The sequence below is a fragment of the Palaemon carinicauda genome, chromosome 22 (assembly GCF_036898095.1).
Source record: "Palaemon carinicauda isolate YSFRI2023 chromosome 22, ASM3689809v2, whole genome shotgun sequence".
Classification (NCBI taxonomy): domain Eukaryota; kingdom Metazoa; phylum Arthropoda; class Malacostraca; order Decapoda; family Palaemonidae; genus Palaemon; species Palaemon carinicauda.
The window spans coordinates 90,847,581-90,869,099 of NC_090746.1; the positions used below are offsets into that span (position 1 = coordinate 90,847,581).

At 41.6% G+C, this 21,519-nt stretch overlaps 1 protein-coding gene across 1 annotated transcript in view; it reads right to left on the reverse strand.

Annotated features, from left to right (window-relative positions):
* The window catches only part of LOC137615965 (dyslexia-associated protein KIAA0319-like protein), a 169,725-nt gene that overhangs the window by 44,960 nt on the left and 103,246 nt on the right, over positions 1-21,519 (reverse strand). The window contains exons 10-11 of the mRNA XM_068345648.1: positions 13,051-13,150; positions 10,755-10,919 (exon numbers count right to left, since the gene is read on the reverse strand). Coding sequence (XP_068201749.1) covers positions 10,755-10,919; positions 13,051-13,150 — 265 coding nt within the window. The remainder of the gene's footprint in view (positions 1-10,754; positions 10,920-13,050; positions 13,151-21,519) is intronic.

Consider the following 21,519-nt stretch of genomic DNA (forward strand, 5'->3'; position numbering starts at 1 on the left):
CAATCTATCACATTGAGCACACACTCCTGCATTGTTAAGGGCACAGGTCTTGCTGTGAAAGGTTGATAGTGACTTTTCCTATTTAGGGACCCTCCTGAGCAATTTCAAGGTGGACAACCTTTTGAAAAATGTTATTTTCATTAGTAAAATAAATTTTTGAATATACTTACCCGATAATCATGTAGCTGTCAACTCTGTTGCCGACAGAAATCTACGGTCGGGATACGCCAGCGATCGCTATACAGGTGGGGGTGAACACAACAGCGCCATCTGTGGTCAGGTACTCCAGTACTTCTTGTCAACACCACCTCAATTTTTTCCTCGGTCCACTGGTTCTCTATGGGGAGGAAGGGTGGGTCAATTAAATCATGATTATCGGGTAAGTATATTCAAAAATTTATTTTACTAATGAAAATAACATTTTTCAATATTAATCTTACCCGATAATCATATAGCTGATTCACACCCAGGGTGGTGGGTGGAGACCAGCATACATGTTAACAAAGAAGCTAAGTATCCCGTATTTTATTTTATTAGTTATTCAAAAATAACATAAAATAAATAAGTACCTGGTAAGGAAGACGACTTGAACCATTACTCTGCCTTTATTAAGTACGTCTTCCTTACTGAGCGTAGCGGTCCTCTTAGGATGCTGAACGACTCTTAGGTGCTGAAGTATAAAGGGCTGCAACCCATACTAAAGGACCTCATCACAACCTTTAACCTCGGCGCTTCTCAAGAAAGAATTGACCACCCGCCAAATCAACAAGGATGTGGAAGGCTTCTTAGCCGACCGTACAACCCATAAAAAGTATTCAAGAGAAAGGTTAAAAAGGTTATGGGATTATGGGAATGTAGTGGCTGAGCCCCCGCCTACTACTGCATTCGTTGCTACGAATGGTCCCAGGGTGTAGCAGTTCTCGTAAAGAGACTGGACATCTTTGAGATAGAATGATGCGAACACTGACTTGCTTCTCCAATAGGTTGCATCCATAACACTCTGCAGAGAACGGTTCTGTTTGAAGGCCACTGAAGTAGCCACAGCTCTCACTTCATGTGTCCTTACCTTCAGCAAAGCAAGGTCTTCTTCCTTCAGATGAGAATGTGCTTCCCTAATCAGGAGCCTGAATTAGTAAGAAACTGAGTTCTTAGACCTTGGAAGAGAAGGCTTCTTAATAGCACACCATAAGGCTTCTGATTGTCCTCGTAAAGGTTATGACCTTTTTAGATAGTACCTAAGAGCTCTAACTGGGCAAAGTACTCTCTCCAGTTCGTCCCCCACCAAGTTGGACAGGCTTGGGATCTCGAACGACTTAGGCCAAGGACGTGAAGGAAGCTCGTTTTAGCAAAAAACCGAGCTGCAAGGAACATGTAGTCGTTTAAGATGTGAAAACTATGTTCCTGCTGAAGGCGTGGATCTCACTTACTCTTTTAGCTGTTGTCAAGCACACGAGGAAAAGAGTTTTTAATGTGAGGTCCTTAAAAGAGGCTGATTGGAGAGGTTCAAATCTTGATGACATAAGGAACCTTAGGACCACGTCTAGATTCCAGCCTGGAGTGGACAACCGACGTTCCTTTGAGGTCTCAAAAGACCTAAGGAGGTCCTGTAGATCTTTGTTGGTGGAAAGATCCAAGCCTCTGTGGCGGAAAACCGCTGCCAACATACTTCTGTAACCCTTGATCGTAGGAGCTGAAAGGGATCTTACATTCCTTAGATGTAACAGGAAGTCAGCAATCTGGGTTACAGTGGTACTGGTTGAGGAAACTGCATTGGCCTTGTACCAGCTTCGGAAGACTTCCCCTTTAGACTGATAGACTCTGAGAGTGGATGTCCTCCTAGCTCTGGCAATCGCTCTGGCTGCCTCCTTCGAAAAGCCCCTAGCTCTTGAGAGTCTTTCGAAAGTCTGAAGGCAGTCAGACGAAGAGCGTGGAGGTTTGGGTGTACCTTCTTTACGTGAGGTAGACGTAGAAGGTCCACTCCTAGAGGAAGAGTCCTGGGAATGTCGACCAGCCATTGCAGTACCTCTATGAACCATTCTCTCGCGGGCCAGAGCGAAGCCAACCAACGTCAGCCGTGTCCCTTTGCGAGAGGCGAACTTCTGAAGTACCCTGTTGACAATCTTGAACGGCGGGAATGCATACAGGTCGAGATGGGACCAATCCAGCAGAAAAGCATCCACGTGAACTGCTGCTGGGTCTGGAATCGGAGAACAAAACAACGGGAGCCTCTAGGTTATCGAGGTAGCGAACAGATCTATGGTTGGCTGACCCCACAGGGCCCAAAGTCTGCTGCAAACATTCTTGTGAAGGGTACACTCTGTGGGGATGACCTGACCCTTCCGGCTAAGGCGATCTGCCATGACATTCATATCGCCCTGAATGAACCTCGTTACCAGCGTGAGCTTTCGATCTTTTGACCAGATGAGGAGGTCCCTTGCGATCTAGAACAACTTCCACGAATGAGTCCCTCCCTGCTTGGAGATGTAAGCCAAGGCTGTGGTGTTGTCAGAGTCCACCTCCACCACCTTGTTAAGCTGGAGGGACTTGAAGTTTATCAAGGCCAGATGAACCGCCAACAGCTCCTTGCAATAGATGTGAAGTGTCCTTTGCTCCTGATTCCATGTTCCCGAGCATTCCTATCCGTCCAAAGTCGCACCCCAGCCCGTGTCTGATGCGTCAGAGAAGAGACGGCGGTCGGGTTTCTGAACAGCCAAAGGTAGACTTCCTTGAGAAGAAAGCTGTTCTTTCACCACGTGAGAGTAGACCTCCTCTCTTCGGAAACAGGAACTGAGACCGTCTCTAGCGTCATGTCCTTTATCCAGTGAGCCGCTAGATGATACTGAAGGGGGGGGAGGTGGCGTCTCCCTAACTCGATGAACAGGGCCAGCGATGAAAGTGTCCCTGTTAGACTCATCCACTACCTGACTGAGCATCGGTTCCTTCTCAGCATGCTCTGGATGCATTCTAGGGCTTAGTAGATCCTTGGGGCCGACGGAAAAGCCCGAAAAGCTCGACTCTGAAGATCCATACCCAGGTAGACAATGGTCTGGGATGGGACGAGCTGGGACTCCTCAAAATTGACCAGGAGGCCCAGTTCCTTGGTCAAATCCATAGTCCATCTGAGAATCTCCAGACAGCGACGACTTGTGGGAGCTCTTAAAAGCCAGTCGTCTGACGGAGCCGGACACAAGATCATGGTACTGCTGCACAGTCTGTGAACTGTCAACCATGGGGAAGCGAGGAAGTACAGCGACAACCCGAAGCTGTCTAGACTGTCTGGGTCGTACAGACAACTCCTTATCGGGTTGCTGAGGTTGCCGCACTGCGTCACAACAAGTCACTTCTGCTGGTTGTTGAACGTCTTCCCAGTGACACACTGACTCCGTAAACAAAAAAATCCTCTAACAAGGACTAAGCTTGGACTGCATGTCTTGCAACAAAGCTCAAGGTCTATGGGAGCAGGTGTGGTAACAGACGGGGTTAGCGACTGAAGTGGAACCATTACCCTCCCTGGAAGCATGTTATGCTTAAATAAAAGTCCATAGGAGGCTAAGCAGCTAAAGGCTCCTCTCCAAATGACAGAGTCCTCAAGGGAATATCAGAAGGAGGGAGAATAGCACTTTCTCATCTACAGGAACCATATCCGAGAAAAGCTAAGTTCTCTCAGTGAGGGTTTCACTGGTGCAAAAGCAGCAGACTAGAAGGCAACGTTATGAAACTGCTTGACAGTCTTGTGAGTTGGCAACAACCAAAGATGTGTGACTGAGGAGCATGCGGTAAGGTATGCAGAGCATGCTGTATGCAGAGCATGCTGTATGTAGAGCATGCTGTAAGGTAAGCAGAGCATGTTGCATGGCGTGCGGCTTATGCTGCATGGGATGAGGCTCATGCTGCATGGGATGAGGCTCATGCTGCATGGTATGAGGCTCATGCTGCATGGGATGAGGCTCATGCTGCAAGGGATGAGGCTCATGCCACATGCGTTGAGGAGGATGCCGCATAGTATGAGGCTCCTGCCTCATGGGTTGAGGCGGTTGCTGCATAGCGTGAGGCTCCTGCCTCATGGTTTGAGGAGGATGCCGCATAGCATGAGGCTCCTGCCTCATGGGTTGAGGAGGATGCCGCATAGCATGAGGCTCCTGTCTCATGGGTTGAGGATGATGCCGCATAGCATGAGGCTCCTGCCTCATGGGTAGAGGAGGTTGCCGCATAGCATGAGGCTCCTGCCTCATGGGTTGAGGAGGATGCCGCATAGCATGAGGCTCCTCATAGCATGAGGTCCCTGCCTCATGGGTTGAGGAGGATGCCGCATAGCATGAGGCTCCTCATAGCATGAGGCTCCTGCCTCATGGGTTGAGGAGGATGCCGCATAGCATGAGGTTCCTGCCTCATGGTTTGAGGAGGATGCCGCATAGCATGAGGCTCCTCATAGCATGAGGCTCCTGCCTCATGGTTAGAGGAGGTTGCCGCATAGCATGAGGTTCCTGCCTCAAGAGTTGCGTCTGCCTCAAGGGTTGAGGAGGTAGCTGCGCAGAGAGAGGCTCTTGCCTCAAGAGTTGAGGCGGTTGCCGCATAGCATGAGGCTGCTGCCTCAAGGATGGTGGAGGTTGCCGCAACGCATGAGGCTCCCGCCTCATGGTTAGAGGAGGTTGCTGCAAAGCATGAGGCTCCTGCCTCAAGGGTTGAGGAGGTTGCCTCATAGCAAGAGGCTCCTGCCTCAAGGAAAGTGGAGGTTGCTGCATAGCGCTGGTACCTGGCAACTCCCAATGCGGCAGCTCACGCATGGAGGCAGGAGGAGCCTCAACATCATACGTCTGGCAGGGTGGACTGCGCAGAGGTGGAGGAGCGCTCGCAGGAGGAGGTGTGCTAACCTTCTCTGCCTGAAACTCCTGCATCAACACCGCAAGCTGAGACTGCATTGTCTGCAGCATAGACCACTAGAGTCTATGAAAGACAACAACAAACGGAGCTACTGTCCGTTGAGACTGAGGGTCTAAAACAGCTGGTGCGGCAACAGACGGAGTTACTGCCTGTTGCGGTACCACCTTGCCTCTTTGGGAGGTGTGCAGTTGTCGTACTGCAGCAAGTCCGAACTGACCCAGTGCTAATGGCTACACTTAGGAGTTGGACTTGCGCGGAAGGGACCGACTTGCACTTAAAAGCTGCAAGATTTGGTCCATGGTTTCTGCGAGAAACCTCTTCCGCAGACGAGGAATAAATGGGCTCTCTCGTCTTTGTGTGGGTGGGGTGATCACGTCGGCTACGTGAGTTGGTTACACCCGAAACCACGGAGGGAAACGTCTGTTCGTCGATCAAGGCCTGATGAACCCATAAGTCCTTCGACGTTACTTCTCCCCTGGGCTTGGGAGCTTGTAAGAGGTCCCAGACTAGGCGAACAACTGGCACGAACAGACGAACCCTCGAACGCAACACTGTAACACTTCGCGCTTATCACTTTATCACTTTTGATTTTCTGTTTGCACTTATTTCACTGAACTCGAAACTTTAAGTGGTTTGTACCTGAAACACGCAATTCTATCCTTTATTAAAAGTTAGTAATTGCGAAAACAGTATTACAATGTAACAGAAAAACATAATGAAAGATAAATAATTCAGTGGCTGGAAAAGAGACTAAACACTAGATCAAATAAACTACGTTTAAAATCTCTCACCGCAAAAAGCCTGGGAACAAGAATAAAACTCTAGAAACGTTTACCTTCTTCCCCTAAAGAGACTAGGGAGAAGAGCAAAAACGATAACAACGTTACCCGCTTGAACGAAACGTTTACCCTCCTCTCTCTCCCTCCGTCTCTATCTCTCTCTCTCTCTCTTTTGACTTAGAACCTGAGAGATGAGCCCAATTATATATATCGTTAAAACATATTATTGTTAAAGGAAAAAAAACTGAAAGATTTCCCAAATAAAAAGTTCCTTTATTAGAATTAAAACCATTTAAGCTAAGAAAGAATGAACAAAACGCTAGAATCGGTTTACTCTTACTGCAACGTGAAACCGTTAATACTCTCTCTCTATCGTAACGATAGAGCGCAAGTTGAACGTTCTGAACGTCAACAACTGCAGAGACAAAACAAAACGTTAGTTCAACTTTGAAAACAGTACGAGACTATCAAAGAAATTCTTTCAAAAACATTAAAATAGCATAAAATGTTAACAGGTAAAAACGAAATGACGGGCTCAATGTTTATAATAAAAGGAAGTTAATCGAAGCGGCCTATAAAAGGCGGAGAGATATAAAATAAATCTATAACTTTTTTAAGCAAAATTAAGAAAGAGAGTCTATACTCTCTTCGAGACCAACCCTTCCGACTAAGGGAAGGGTCGGCCATTTAAAAGTGAAAGAGAGTTCATACTCTCTTCGTCACCAAAATTGAATCAAATTAATTCCAAAAAACTTGCTAAGCTAATGATAAAGCTTCCTGAATAGCGAAGGCTAAACTCTAGAGCAAATACATCACCAAATCGTGAACAATAACTCCAGAATCAACAGCGTATCCATGTAGGTCTAGCCGGAGGCACGACAGAGGAAAAATTGAGGTGGTGTTGACAAGAAGTACTGGAGTACCTGACCACAGATGGCGCTGTTGTGCTCACCCCCACCTGTATAGCGATCGCTGGCGTATCCCGACCGTAGATTTCTGTCGGCAACAGAGTTGACAGCTACATGATTATCGGGTAAGATTAATATTGAAAATTCCACATGGTACTTTTTATTCACATAGGCTAAAAAAAAAACTCTATGGATTTACAGTCTGTCATATAAGCTCATTCTTTCATAGTTTTTGTGACAGGATGAATCACATTTTACATTTAGTTTCATAACGTAAAGCACCAGAAATTTGTTAAGAGCCCATTTTGTATTAAAAATGCTTTATGCAACCATTATGGATAGTCTAGCTTTATCAATAACTTGTAAACCTTTACAGATATCAAAATAAGAGTACAAATAAAGCTTGTTGAGCATCTTGAAAATAATTTAATGACACCAAGTTGAATATGCTAGAGTAATTCATAAAGGGATTTTGACGAAGGAAAAATCTATTTCTGGGCGAGAGACCCGTGTCGCCCAGTGAAATGCTCCTTTAGCACCATTTCTAAGGTATATAACTGCTATATATTACCAGAGAAAAAATTGCATAGGGATGCCAGGTTGAACCCAGCTCACTCACCTATAAAAGGTGTCGATATATAATACTGGGGCGTGATAAATCACAACCAGAGGCCTCGCACCATTTAGATATCTCCTGTCAAAATCCCCGAACAGCGAGGTGCCGTTCCACCTCCCACTACTACAGTACCAACAATCCCACGCCAGTGACGTCACTCCTTTTTTAGCACGCAATTATGATTGCCGTTATTTACCTTGTGTGTGTATTTACCGGGTTTTTTTCTGGATTTACCTCAAGATGTCGGACTCCACTGTCCCTCCATCTAAGTTAAGTACCAGATCTATGAGTTTTAAGATTTTGGAGGGAGCCTTGCCCCTTTTTGTTTATAGTATTCAGTTTTATTATTCACGACCTTTCGTAGGTCTCTCAGATGGGCTCGGCTCCTTTCTCTCTCTCTCTATCGTTCGTTCTTAGCGATTTTCAATAAGTCCTCCATACTGATTGTTTCTCGTTATGAACCTTACGGATATCCACGGTTTACACACCGTTTTAATTTTTATTGCCTGGTTTTTATGATAACAGTAATTACACATACGTGTGCGTATTTTCGGTAGGTTGGCATGCCTGATCGCCTTCGGCGTTCTATTTCACATTTTATTACTTAGTTTACTTACGTTCGCACGGCACGGACTTGCTTATCTTTTTAACGTCATTCGTTTGCTTGCATTAGCTCGAGGGGCTTTCATGAGTCAGATATTACATATTAGTTTTCATTTTTTTAGAACTTCACTGACCCTATGTTATGTTGGTAGCCCTGCCTACTCCCAGCGGCTCTATGTTACGTTGGTAGCCCTGCCTACTCCCAGCGCCGTCAGGCTTGATTTCTACTGTCTCGTGTTTGCTCCCTCGTTTGTTTTACGATTGATGTTTAACTATGTTATTATTATTATCATCCAGCATGCCTTCCTACCTTATTTTACCCTACGTTATGTTTATTAAAGTGTTATTAGTCCTTCCGAGTGATCATATCAATCGTGGGTCTGGCAGGTTGGTATACCTGCTATCGCCCCACTCCTAGCCTCCTCCTGCCGTTACCCCACCCCAGGGTTCCCCCCCTCTCTCTCTCCGATCGAGTTTGAGTCACTTTATAGCGCAATGTACCCCTCCCGGGGGCATCCGCTTTACACGGGCGGTTCCCGTTGTTCTGTGAGGCCTATTATTCATTAACGTACATTACTTTTCCCCACTACTCTACCCGGTCGTAGTCGTTTTCATTCCGTCGCTCGTTTGGCCGACGATCGGCGGGGAGTTTTCGATTCGTTCCGTGGTACCTTGTTATGTTATTTAATATTAAGTTGTGTACGGGCTTCTCCCTCTTGGTCCCGCACTTCACGGACCCTTTTAAGATCCCCCCCCCTCTGTCACGCACCTCACGGACCTCATATAGTTATATATATATGGTTAAAGACTTCCTTTACGGGATCCCCGGGAGTAGCTTTTATTCATTACCATTCGGTCGAGTTTTTTAGTTGAGCCCCGGAGCCAACGTTATTCATTATTACTTGGATTCCCTTTATATTTTAGTCACGTTTATCTATCATATACGATCCTAGTTCTCGACCTTGCCTTCCATGATATGATCACGACTACGGTTTGACTTAATTTGTTACAAGACGGCAACTCTGTCAAAAATTCATTCTAGTCATAGCAGAATGTTACTGTGGTGACAACATAAATATAAATAATTTTCTCATCCTAGTTAGAATTGAAGACAATAGTATAAAAACATGAAAAAATTCACTCATTATCCTGTGAATTGTCCCTTGTATCATCTGGGGCTATTGAAACCTAGTGAACGCAAGCAATGTAGCAAGTGTCATTGTTTCTGTAACAGGAACAGTTGCCAGTACATTTTTCCTTATAGCTGCTCTTAATTAAATGTTCCATGAATTTCGGGAAAGCCTTTCTTGTTATTTTTATAGGTACAAATTTCAAACCTCAAATGACCTACAATACCAGTCATATTATATGTTAGGCATTACTGGATTATCAGCTGATTTCATTACAAGGGCTGAAGTTTTTACATGTTTTACAAGCTGCGGTAATGAGTCAGCAGTAGGTGGCAGAGACTGGAGAATGGCTGTTTCACTTAAAATATTTTTTGGTTAAAAAACCTGCAAGCCACACAATTCTGTCTGGCATTGTCCCCATGAAATATAAAACGTGTTGCCTCCTTTTCCACATATTCAATTACACATATTATGTCAAAATGATGGTCTGAAACTGACATATAATGACAGGGTAATTCCTTAAGGCCTTTCCACATTTTCTGCTTTCTAAGACCATACATGAAACTAATATCAGCTTTACCTGCCTAAGCATGAAAGAAGGACGCTGGAGTCTGCTGAGCAAAGTTTTTCAGAAACCTCATGAATTCGTAACTACTCATTCCTGTCGGGTGAGCTTACAGCTCTATTACTGCAGTGTATTTACTGACATATTATACACATCGTGATGATATCTGCTTCTCTGCTTCATTGCTGTGCACCACCACTCATTCTGCTAGCAGTTTTTTAAAACTGTATAAAATGTGCAGTATATGTCTTATGTCTGCTTCTCCTTGGTTACTTTCAAGTTCTACTACATTACGGGCTGCATTCTGATTAACTATTAAAGTAGTTGTCTTATCAGAGAAACCACCAGAGGAAAACTTTACTGCTGCTTTTGAGTTCTTTTGGGCTTAACCAGGCTTTGCATAGAAACACAAGCAGCTGAAATTTGTTGTGAGAGTGGTTTATTATATTTTTGAAAGGAGGTGTTGAAACAAGTACGCTAAGTTCAAAGATCTGTGTTGCTGTTCAATTGCTTTTATACCACGTTCAAAATTGTAACAATCATATGAAATGGACGCTCCTTGCTTACTGGAGTGTCCCAAAAAAGATTGTGGTGATACTGAGCTTGCATGTCATAAAATATCTCAATAGGCAAAGACGTCCACTTTCTGATCATGCTTTTTTGCATCAGGCTAAAGTTGTCTCATCTCATTTCAGTCTGCATTTTTTCCAGGATAACTTTCATAAGTGTTGACAACACCTCTTTGTAAAAACCTACTATGATTAAATAAGGCAGAAGAATTTATTGAACACTTGTGCAATGCAATCATGCATTTCATGGATATCCACTGCACTGCCAGATACAATGATCTAGAAAGTCTGTGCAAAGCAGTGACCTTTGGAGGTATGAATTGTTGTACCTTGGTTGTCAAAAGTACTAGAAACTGTGATGCAAAAGTTTTCATTTAAACTACTGGCATCTTATGACCTGATTCAATTCTTCTCTGTCTGCATCTTTTCCCACTTCTATGTGGGGTCAATATTAAACCACTATTTGTTTCAGGTGAAATATTTTGGAAAATATTAAATTAGATATTAATCTATCAAAATCAACATTATCAAAACATTAATATCCTAAAATATACAATCCTGGACTCATATCAGAAAAAAAAACCTTCCATCAATTTTGAGTTGAATAGTGTGTCAGAGGAGGAAGGAAAGGGAAATTTACTTCTATTTGGTCAGAATCATTTTTGATAAAGCAAGTCTAAAAAGAACCAATAGAATAATTTACCTGAATAAGGTAATCCTGTAAGACAAATGAGGTGAATATCCACAGCGCTATCGGAGGTGTGAAGAAACAGTTGAAGTTTCTGCAACAAAGTTGATAACTGGGAGTAACTTAATTTTCCAATGTCACCACGTACCAAAAGCTCAACTTCATCGAGGTGATGAATACCTGAAAAAAGAAAACAGTGGTGCATGTGTATATATCAATTAAACTTTGTAAAATAAAATTAGTCTTTAATAAAATGAATATAGCTATATAACATCTAAATCTAAGTTTACAATAGGAAAACACTTAAATACATATCTGAAACTGCAGTATAACATTCTATCTTTAATACATTACTTCAGTTACTCTCTATAAATTTTGTATGTAATTATATCATCAAGCATGCATGACAGTTCATCAACCTCATTAACAATTTACTTTCCAGATATGTAAATTTTTAAAACTGTGCCTCCTTACACAGCAACTGATCCAAAAATGTCATTGTTTCTGCTTGCCTCTACTTGACTGCATTTTAATAGCTGTAGAGCATAAATATATATCCAAACTCATGATTTCATCTGACCATTCTTAGCTTTTCCTCTTCTATATCACGCAATATTTTTTATTTCATATTTCTTTCACATCTTTAATTCTGTTTGGTACCTTTTAGTGTCCTTGAATATTTCCATGCTTATTACAACTTACATTCCCATCACTTATATTATGGAAATAAAAATACTTGAAATGTGTTAGCAGAACACATGTGGAAAAGCCGTAATCAATACAAAAGATTGGATATTCCAACATTTCAAAAAATTATATATATATATATATATACATACATATATATATATATATATGTATATATATATATATATACATATATATATATATATGTAGCCTATATATATATATATATATACAGTATATATATATATATAAATATATATATACAGTATATATATATATATATATACATATATATATACATATATATATATATATGTATATATATACTGTATATATATATATATATATGTATATATATATGTATATATATATATATACATATATATATATATATATACTGTATACACAGTATATGTATGTCTGTATATATGTGTATATATATATATATATATGCAATATATATATATATATATATATGCATATATATATATATATATATATTGTATATATATATGTGTATATATATATAAATATATATATATAAATATATATATATAAATATATATATATATATATATATATAAAATACATACTTACTAACTTACTATAGGTGTTCTTATAACAAATATTCTTACTCATTACATATATTACCTGCATTATATTATAGTGCTAGGTTTAGGCAGAAATGCATATCTATAACCTTCAGTCCCACACATCCATGTCTAGTATCTAAATGCACAATTTTCAATCCCTCTCTTTATAGTCATATTGCTCCTTTGATATCAATGTTTGCATTGCTAATTGTCAGATAAATCCAATCCCCTGGTCATATAGATTGCTTTCTTGTTTGATTCCCAACCCTTAAAATCCTGAGAGACACTACTAAGCCTTAGAGCTTGTGGCGCCCATTATCTCGTTAATTGACATTTTACAAATCTTAACTTAAATTTTCCTTTGCTCATCCAGGTGTTTTGTCACTGGCGTATCCCTGCTTACCATTCAGCCGACATATGACTAAATCATTGACAAGTGTCCCTTGAGAATAACTTTTTTCTATCTAAATCCTCACGTTTGGTGGTATATTTACATCTCCCACAGACACATAAACTGAATTCTTACCCTCTTTGAGAGCCAAACTCACTGACCCAAATTATCCTTTGTAAATTTTTTTCCCTGATCTCTGCCCATCCAAGATTAGTAAAGACTTATAACCTGCCCTTGAGTAGAAGATTAGCCTTCTGCCTTACCATTTCCTTTTTCAATAAACAAATCAACACTCCATTAACACCTGCATTTCCCCATTCTTTATCTCTCTCTCCCAATTGTGTTCAGTCATTCCAAACAGGACATCATTTTGTTTGCCATGGCCAATAAAAAGATACATAGGTATATCTCGCACCCTCTATCCGCCGAATCCAGGGACGTTTTACTACAAGCAACCACGGTGGCCGTGTGCTGTGGGTCACCAGAATTTACTTTTTTTGCCATTGCTATTTTCTGAATCTATACAAATTTTTAAGAGAATAACTAAGAGCTCTGGAAAAACTATACTCTTATCTTATATATAATTTTCACGTCTTATCAACTAGTTGTGCAAAAAAATAAATGTATAGCAGAAACTTACTATCTTTCACTATTATAGAGACTGTGTCGGAGCTTGAAGCCCCCTGGTCATCCCAAACAGTGAGTTTCCACACGTAAACACCAGCTACAACATCTGTGAACTAAAATATTATGGGATCTTAGAGAAATTTAATACCTAATAAATATATCTCAATTTGGTATCTCAGAAGAAATTTGAATTTGATTCAATAATGTTTAAAAACAAAAACTTACTATGATTATTGATAAAATGCAAAAATTATATTCATTTGGATTACCCATCAAGAATTTAGAGTAAAATAATAACACTAAGGAATCTATAGGAAATAGCATATTTAGAGAAATGAACAAACTGATAACCTCTAATATGATATTTTAATTATAAAATAAATTTTTGAATATACTTACCCGGTGAATATATAATAGCTGCAACTCTGTTGTTCGACAGACACATACATAAAAAACTCGCGAGCGATCGCTATGCAGGTTGCGGGTGTGCCCACCAGCGCCAACTGTCGGCCAGATACCACTCTCGAATGTAAACAAAACCTTCAATTTCTTCTCATCCCACTGCGTCTCTATTGGGGAGGAAGGGAGGGTCATTTAATTTATATATTCACCGGGTAAGTATATTCAAAAATTTATTTTATAATTAAAATATCATTTTTAAATATTTAACTTAGCCGGTGAATATGTAATAGCTGATTCACACCCAAGGAGGTGGGTAGAGACCAGAGTTAATTATGTTTACAGCGTATAAGCTAAGAGTTTTTTCATTTTGGCAGTTATCAATATAACAAAACCAAAATAAATAGGTACCTGGTAAGGAAGTCGACTTAGACAATTACTCTGCCTTGTAAGTCTGTCTTCCTCACGGAGCCCAGCGATCCTCTTAGGATGCTGACAGACTCCCAGGAGCTGAAGTATCAAGGGCTGCAACCCATACAACAGGACCTCATCAAACCCCTAATCTGGGCGCTCTCAAGAAATGACTTTGACCACCCGCCAAATCAATCAGGATGCGAAAGGCTTCTTAGCCTTACGAACAACCCATAAAATAATATTAAAAACATTTCAAGAGACAGATTAAAAGGATATTGGAATTAGGGAAGTGTAGTGGTAGAACCCTCACCCACTACTGCACTCGCTGCAACGAATGGACCCAGTGTGTAGCAGTCCTCGTAAAGAGTCTGGACATCTTTTAAGTAAAATGACGCGAACACTGACTTGTTTCTCCAAGAAGTCGCGTCCATAATACTTTGCAGAGATTTATTTTGCTTGAAGGCCACGGAGGTTGCTATATCTCTAACTTCGTGCATCTTAATCTTAAGCAAACATCGGTCTTTCTCATTCAAGTGAGAATGAGCTTCTCGTATTAAAAAAATCTGATAAAATATGACAAAGAATTCTTTGACATAGGCAATGAAGGTTTCTTAACTGAGCACCATAATGCCTCAGATTTCCCTCGTAATGACTTAGTACGAGCTAAATCGAACTCAAGAGCTCTAACAGGACATAATACTCTTTCCAGTTCGTTGCCTACGATCTCTGATAAGCAAGGAATATCAAAAGATTTAGGCCAAGGACGAGAAGGCAGTTCATTTTTGGCCAGGAAACCAAGTTGAAGTGAACAAGTGGCTTTTTTCTGTAGAAAAGCCGATGTTCTTACTGAAGGCATGAAGTTCACTGACCCTTTTAGCCGAAGCCAAGCACACTAGGAAAAGTGTCTTGAGGGTGAGATCCTTCAGGGAGGCTGAATGTAATGGCTCAAACCTGTCTGACATGAGGAACCTTAGGACCACGTCTAAGTTCCATCCAGGAGTTGCCAAACGACATTCCTTAGAGGTCTCGAAAGACTTAAGGAGATCTTGCAGATCTTTATTGTTGGAAAGATCTAAGCCTCTATGTCGAAAGACCGAAGCCAACCTGCTCCTGTAGCCCTTAATAGTGGGAGCTGAAAGGGAGCGAACCTTTCTCAGATGTAAAAGAAAATCTGCGATTTGGGCTACAGAGGTACTGGACGAGGACACAGATGCTGACTTGCACCAGTCTCGAAAGACTTCCCACTTCGACTGGTATACTCTAATGGTAGAAGCTCTCCTAGCTCTTGCAATCGCACTGACTGCCTCCTTCGAAAAAACCTCTAGCTCTTGAGAGTCTTTCGATAGTGTGAAGGAAGTCCGACGAAGAGCGGGGAGGCTTTGATGGACATTCTTTACGTGGGGCTGACGTAACAGATCTACCCTTAGAGGAAGACTTCTTGGAAAGTCTACCAGCCATTGAAGTACCTCGGTGAACCACTCTCTCGCGGGCCAGAGGGTAGCAACCAACGTCAACCTTGTCCCTCCGTGAGAGGCGAACTTCTGCAGTACCTTGTTGACTATCTTGAATGGTGGGAATGCATATAAGTCCATAAAAGACCAATCCAGTAGAAACGTGTCTATGTAGATTGCTTCTGTATCTAGGACTGGAGAGCAAAAGATTGGTAACCTTTTGGTCAACGAGGAGGCAAAGAGGTCTATGGTTGGTTGACCCCAAGAAGCCCAAAGACTCTTGCCCACGTCCTTGTGGAGGGTCCATTCCGTGGGTATCACCTGACCCCTCCGACTGAGACAGTCTGCCAAGACGTTCAAGTCCCCCTGGATGAATCTCGTCAACAGGGAGATGCCTCGAATTCTAGACCATAAGAGAAGGTCCCTTGCGATCTCGAGCAGCGTGAAGGAGTGTGTGCCTCCTTGCTTGGAGATGTACGCCAAAGTTGTGGTGTTGTCTGAGTTGACCTCTACCACTTAGTTTCGAAGATGCTTCCTAATATCATCAAGGCCAAGTGGACTGCTAATAGCTCCTTGCCATTGATGTGCAAGCTCTTCTGACTTGAGGTCCACAGACCAGCGCATTCCCGACCGTCCAGGGTCGCACCCAACCCAAACCCGACGCGTCTGAGGACAACACGTGGTTTGGGTTCTTGACTGCTAGGGATAGTCCCTCTCTCAGACTGATATTGCTGTCCCACCATTTCAGGCATGCCTTTATTGGTTCGGAGACTGGGAATGATACCGTCTCTAATGTCTTGTCCTAGTTCCAGTGAGAGGCTAGATGGAACCGGAGAGGCAGAAGGGGTAGTCTCCCTAGTGAGACAAACTGCTCCAGGGATGAGAGAGTCCCTACGAGACTGTTCCAACTCCTGACTGAATAAACGTTTTCTTTTCAGCATTAGTTGGACTTCGAGCAGGGCTTGACTGCGAATCTCCATCCCCAAAAATAGAATAATCTGGGATGGGATCAGTTGGGACTTTTAGGTTGACCACAAGTCCCAACTCCCTGGTCAGACTCAACGTCCAATGTAGATCCTGCAGACAGTGAAGGCTGGACGATGCTCTGAGAAGCCAGTCGTCCAAGTACAGGGAGGCTCGGATCCCCGATAGCTCGAAACTGGTACCCCCACATTCCTGTAAACAAACCTCAGAAACGGTTGGGAATCCGGGTGTATAGGAATGTGGAAGTATGCCTCCTGAAGGTCGAGAGAGACCATCCAGTCGCCTTCCATAAATGCTGCCAAGACAGCCTGGAAGACTTCATCGTGAAGTTTGTCTTGACAATGAACACATTGAGCGCACTTGCCTCTTACGTACTCCTGCAGTGAACATGGCTGCCAAATCATGGAGCCATACCTGAGGGACTTGTTCCTGCAGAGAACGTGGCTGTCAGATCATTGGAGCCATCCCTGAAAGCCTTGTTTAAGCATGACATAATTGTACAGCAAAACTTCAAAGGCTCGAAAACAGCTGTGAAGTTGACCTGTAAAATCTTGGAGCGTCTCATGGCCAGGCGCCAGGGAGAGTCTATGAGGTTTGAGAAGTCTATCTGGGCAGAGGCAGGAACTCCCACGCCGAGAACTTCTCTCGTGTCATATCAGACTCTCGCTCTATAAGCCAGTTTAAAAGAAGGGAAAGCAAAGGCTGTATCCCCCAAACTCCTCCTGGTGATAAACCAGTCGCCTAGCAAACGTAAAGCTCTCTAGGAGAGCGAGAGAGCACTAGCTTATAAAACAACGGCTTCGAAGTAGCTAGGCCTAGTGTAAGCTCTGACGTTTAGGCGAACAAGGAGCAGCAGTTACAAAAAGATCCGGACAAAGATCCTTAAAAATCAGCATGATTTATTTAAAGTCCATAGAGGGCTAAGCAGCTTTAGGCTCCTCTCCGTCTGACAGAGTCCTCAAGGGAATATCAGTAGGAGGGGGAACAGCAACTTCCTCATCTGAAGGAACCTTGTCCGATAATAGCTGAGTCTCAAGCAAGGGAGAGACCTACCGTGGTGGCAATGCTTTACAAGCAGAGTCCACACGCACTGGTGCATTAGTAGCGGACCAGGATGCAACGTCATGTAACTGCTTGACAGTCTGTGAACTGTCAACAACAACAGGTGCGAGAGACCAGGTCGCAACGTCATGTAACTGCTTGACAGTCTGTGAACTGTCAACAACAACAGGTGCGTGAGGACGCACAGCGTCCACTCGAGACTGCTTTGACCGCCTAGACTGAGCAGTCAAAACAACTATAGAATGCGGAGGTTGACGCTCAGCGTCAAAACAAGTCAACTCCGATTGTTAGCGAACGTCCTGAACGTCAACAGGAGCATCAGCAAGTGGCCTAACGTCCAAATGTGGCTGAAAATCCACACGAGACCGCATCGAGTGTGGTTCTAAACAACCTGACTGACGTGACTAAGCTACGCCAACGTCAACAGTAAGCACAAAGGAACGTTAGGGTGGCTGAAAGCCAGGATCTCGTTGAGATAAACGGCTAGGCTCAACGGACTTATCGGCAGAATAGTCTTCCATAAGGGAGGCAAGCTTATTCTGCATGTCTTGCCGTACAACCCATTTAGGATCAACGGAAATGGTTGCTGTAAGAGACGAGGGTAACGTCTGTGACCGCAAAACCTTGCCAACAAAAAGACTCTCGGAGTCTGTGTTACGCTTTTGTTAGGCGGCGAGCAGTCTTCCGATGACTGCATAGGGTCAGAGCTGTCCTAATGGCTACAACCAGGACGCTGGATCTGTCCTGAAAGGACTGACTTTCGCTTAAGGGCCTCGAAACCTTGTTTCAGGTTTCTTATGCGAAAAGCCTTCGGATGACGAGGAGAAAATCGTCTCTCTCGCCTTATGGTAGGGGTGATCTTGGTAAGATACACCCGATACCATAGAGGGAACGTCTGTTCGCTGATCAAGGCCTCTCGAACCCATAAGTCGTACGACATTACTTCTCCCCTGGGCTTGGGAGCTTGCAAGAGGTCCCGGACTAGGCGAACGACAGGCACGAACAGACGAACCCTCGGTCGCAACACTGATAACACTTTGCGCAATATCACTTTATCACTACGATTTTCTGTTTTGCACTTATTTCACTGAAATCGAAACTTTTACTGATTTCTACCTGAAGCACGCAATTCTACCCTCATCAAAAGGAAGTAATTGCGAAATCAGTCGTATAATGCAAGCACATTAATACCAGCAAAAAACAGTAAACATATTTTAAGATAAAAAATTCAGTGGATGGGGAAGAGACTAAACACTAGTTCATTCAAAACTACGTTTTCAATCTCTCACCGTACATTGCCTGGGGACGAGAATAAAAAACTAAAAACGTTTTATCCTTTCTCCCCGTACAGAGACTAGAGACGAGAGTAACTCGAGAACAACGTTACCCGCTTGAACGGAACGTTTTCTCTCCTCTCTCTCCCTCCGTCTCTATCTTTCTCTCTCTCTCTCTTGATTTCGCACCTAAGAGAAGAGCCCACTTACGTTTCGTCAAAAAAACATGTTATTTGACCAAAGGAAAAAACTGAAAGGTTTTTCAATTAAAAAGTTCCTTTAAAATAGAATTTAAAACATTTAAGCTTTGAAAGAAGAATGAACAAAACGTCAGAATCGATTTACTCTTTCTGCAAAGTGAAACCGTGATACTCTCTCTCTCTATCGTAACGATAGAGCGCAAACTGCGTAGCATAAATAAACTAAACGTTAGTTCATCTTTGAAACAGTACGAAGACTATTCAAAGAAAATCTTTCATAAAATATCTATTAAAAAATATTCATTTAAAAAGTTTTAAATCATTAGCTCTTTAAAAGCTATTTACGATTGAAAGGGCTCAACGTTGTTTAACTTCGGTTTCCAAGTTAGGACCGCCTACTCTCAGGAAAGGTCGCATATAAACAAATCATTAAAATTTATTTTTATGTTTATTATAAATGGAAAGTTAATCGAAGAGGCCTAATAAAGGCGGTGAGATATAAAATATATAGAGGAAAATCTATAATTAATTTATAACGTGATAAGATAATTGCTAAAAGCCTAAACACACTTCCGTCTAAGGGAAGGGTCGGCCATTTAAAAGTCAAAGAAAGTCCATACTCTCTTTGTCATCAAAAATTAAATCTATCCAAAAACGAGTTCAAGGATTTATTTGAAGAAAAACACCTGTACTGCGAAGCTCAAACCAAATTAAAGTACTTCACCAAATATGATGGGAAAAACTCCAGGTTCAACAGCGAGTAAAAGTACGTCTTGTCGACACGTCGACAGAGAAGAAATTGAAGGTTTTGTTTACATTCGAGAGTGGTATCTGGCCGACAGTTGGCGCTGGTGGGCACACCCGCAACCTGCATAGCGATCGCTCGCGAGTTTTTTATGTATGTGTCTGTCGAGCAACAGAGTTGCAGCTATTATATATTCACCGGCTAAGTTAAATATTTAAAAAGGCTATATTTTAGAACACAGGCATTAGTATGAATTTGGTTAAAATGTGCATTTGTACAAAAAAGGGAAGAAATAAGCTACAGTATGTAGATCATACACATTTTAATAATCAGGCTAATAATTAATTGTGTTATATACTAATTGATTAGTTGGATAATAATTATCAAAAGGGAGGAAATTATCCAGCCCAATGAGTCGAACTTGACTCATACAGACCTGACCTGAATAAATTCGGGAAGGAATAATATACAGTAATACACAATATAGAATGTAGGTGATAAAACATAAAGGAACTTGAATATTATCTATTAAACCTGCACTTCATATAATTGTTAAAATCTTAAAATCTGATAAGATGTTGGACACAGTTTCAAACAAAAATAAAAATTTCTTTGTTTTTTAGACTGATTTTGCATAAGTATGTTTAACGGTTAAATCATCTCACACTCACTGCAGTTGAGAGGTACCTAATGAGGTGTGCACATCAATAACCCATGCGCCAGTCTCGTATTACTAATAGGCAATCATGCTAAAAATGACTTTAGTTCTTTTGCCTTCCTGGTATGATGATTTCCATGGAAAAACAATTGGTTTGATTTGTTTCTATTTATTGTTTTGATTTAGTGTCCACATATTTTACCATTTAGTCATTGTTATATGTAGCATAGTGAGGAACTTTTCATTGAATATGTTTAGAAGCATTTTGATGATTCATAGTATACAGTAATGCCTCATAATACAAAATTAATTCATTCCGTAGTGGCTTTCATACCGTGATTTTGCCGCATTGTGAGTTGTCTTTCACATGTAAATAGCCTAATTTGTTCCAAGCCCTACAAAAACACCACATTAAATTATTTTATAATAAGGCTAAACTCCACTAAACAATGAAATACAAACATTTGGATCATTCAATAATAACCTAACTGTTAATAACCTGTAAATAAATGTATAACTAGAACAAACAGTACTGCAATGCAATAATAAATGGAAAATACTATTACAAAAATGTGGAATCTTACCTTTGAAGTGGGGCGATGTCCGAGAGCGAAGTGGCGAGGCGGCAGAAGATGACAAAAGGCAGAAAACATGAACACTTAACTTTACAAAACACATTAATAAATGGTAGAAAATATTATCACAATTTTACAATAAACTCAAAATTATTTTTTTTTGGCCTTTTTCTAATTTTCTTTTTCTTTGTATTTTTTCACTTTACATTTTGTATTTTCTAAATGTAATCATTTTCTTTATCACTGCCACTTTTCTTTTTGGGGGATCACTTTCAGCTTCCTCTTGGCCTACTAGTATCGAGGGCCTCTTTAATAAATAACTATCCAAGGAAGCTTGTTTCTGCCTGCTTCTTAAAATGTTTCTGAAATGACTCGGGCAAATGTCATTAACCTGCTCAAGAAGACAACCTGCGTAAATCTTTTACGGGTATGTCTTTTCTATAAGAGCCACCATTTTATGGTAGGTAGCTAGACCCTCCTTAATTTCTGCCGTTGTCATCGGGTCATCTTCCTCCTCCTCGCCGCTAGAGAACTATTCCTGAACGATGTTCACTTACATGGCCTTCAACTACTTCACGTCATCCGTCATAAGTTCCTCTTGGTGCTCCTCAAGAAGCTCATTAACGTCATCCTCATCAACTTCCAAACCCATGGATATCCTGAGTCTAACGATCGCGGGAACCTCAGCTTGAGCAACAGGTCCAGGATCGTCAACTTTTT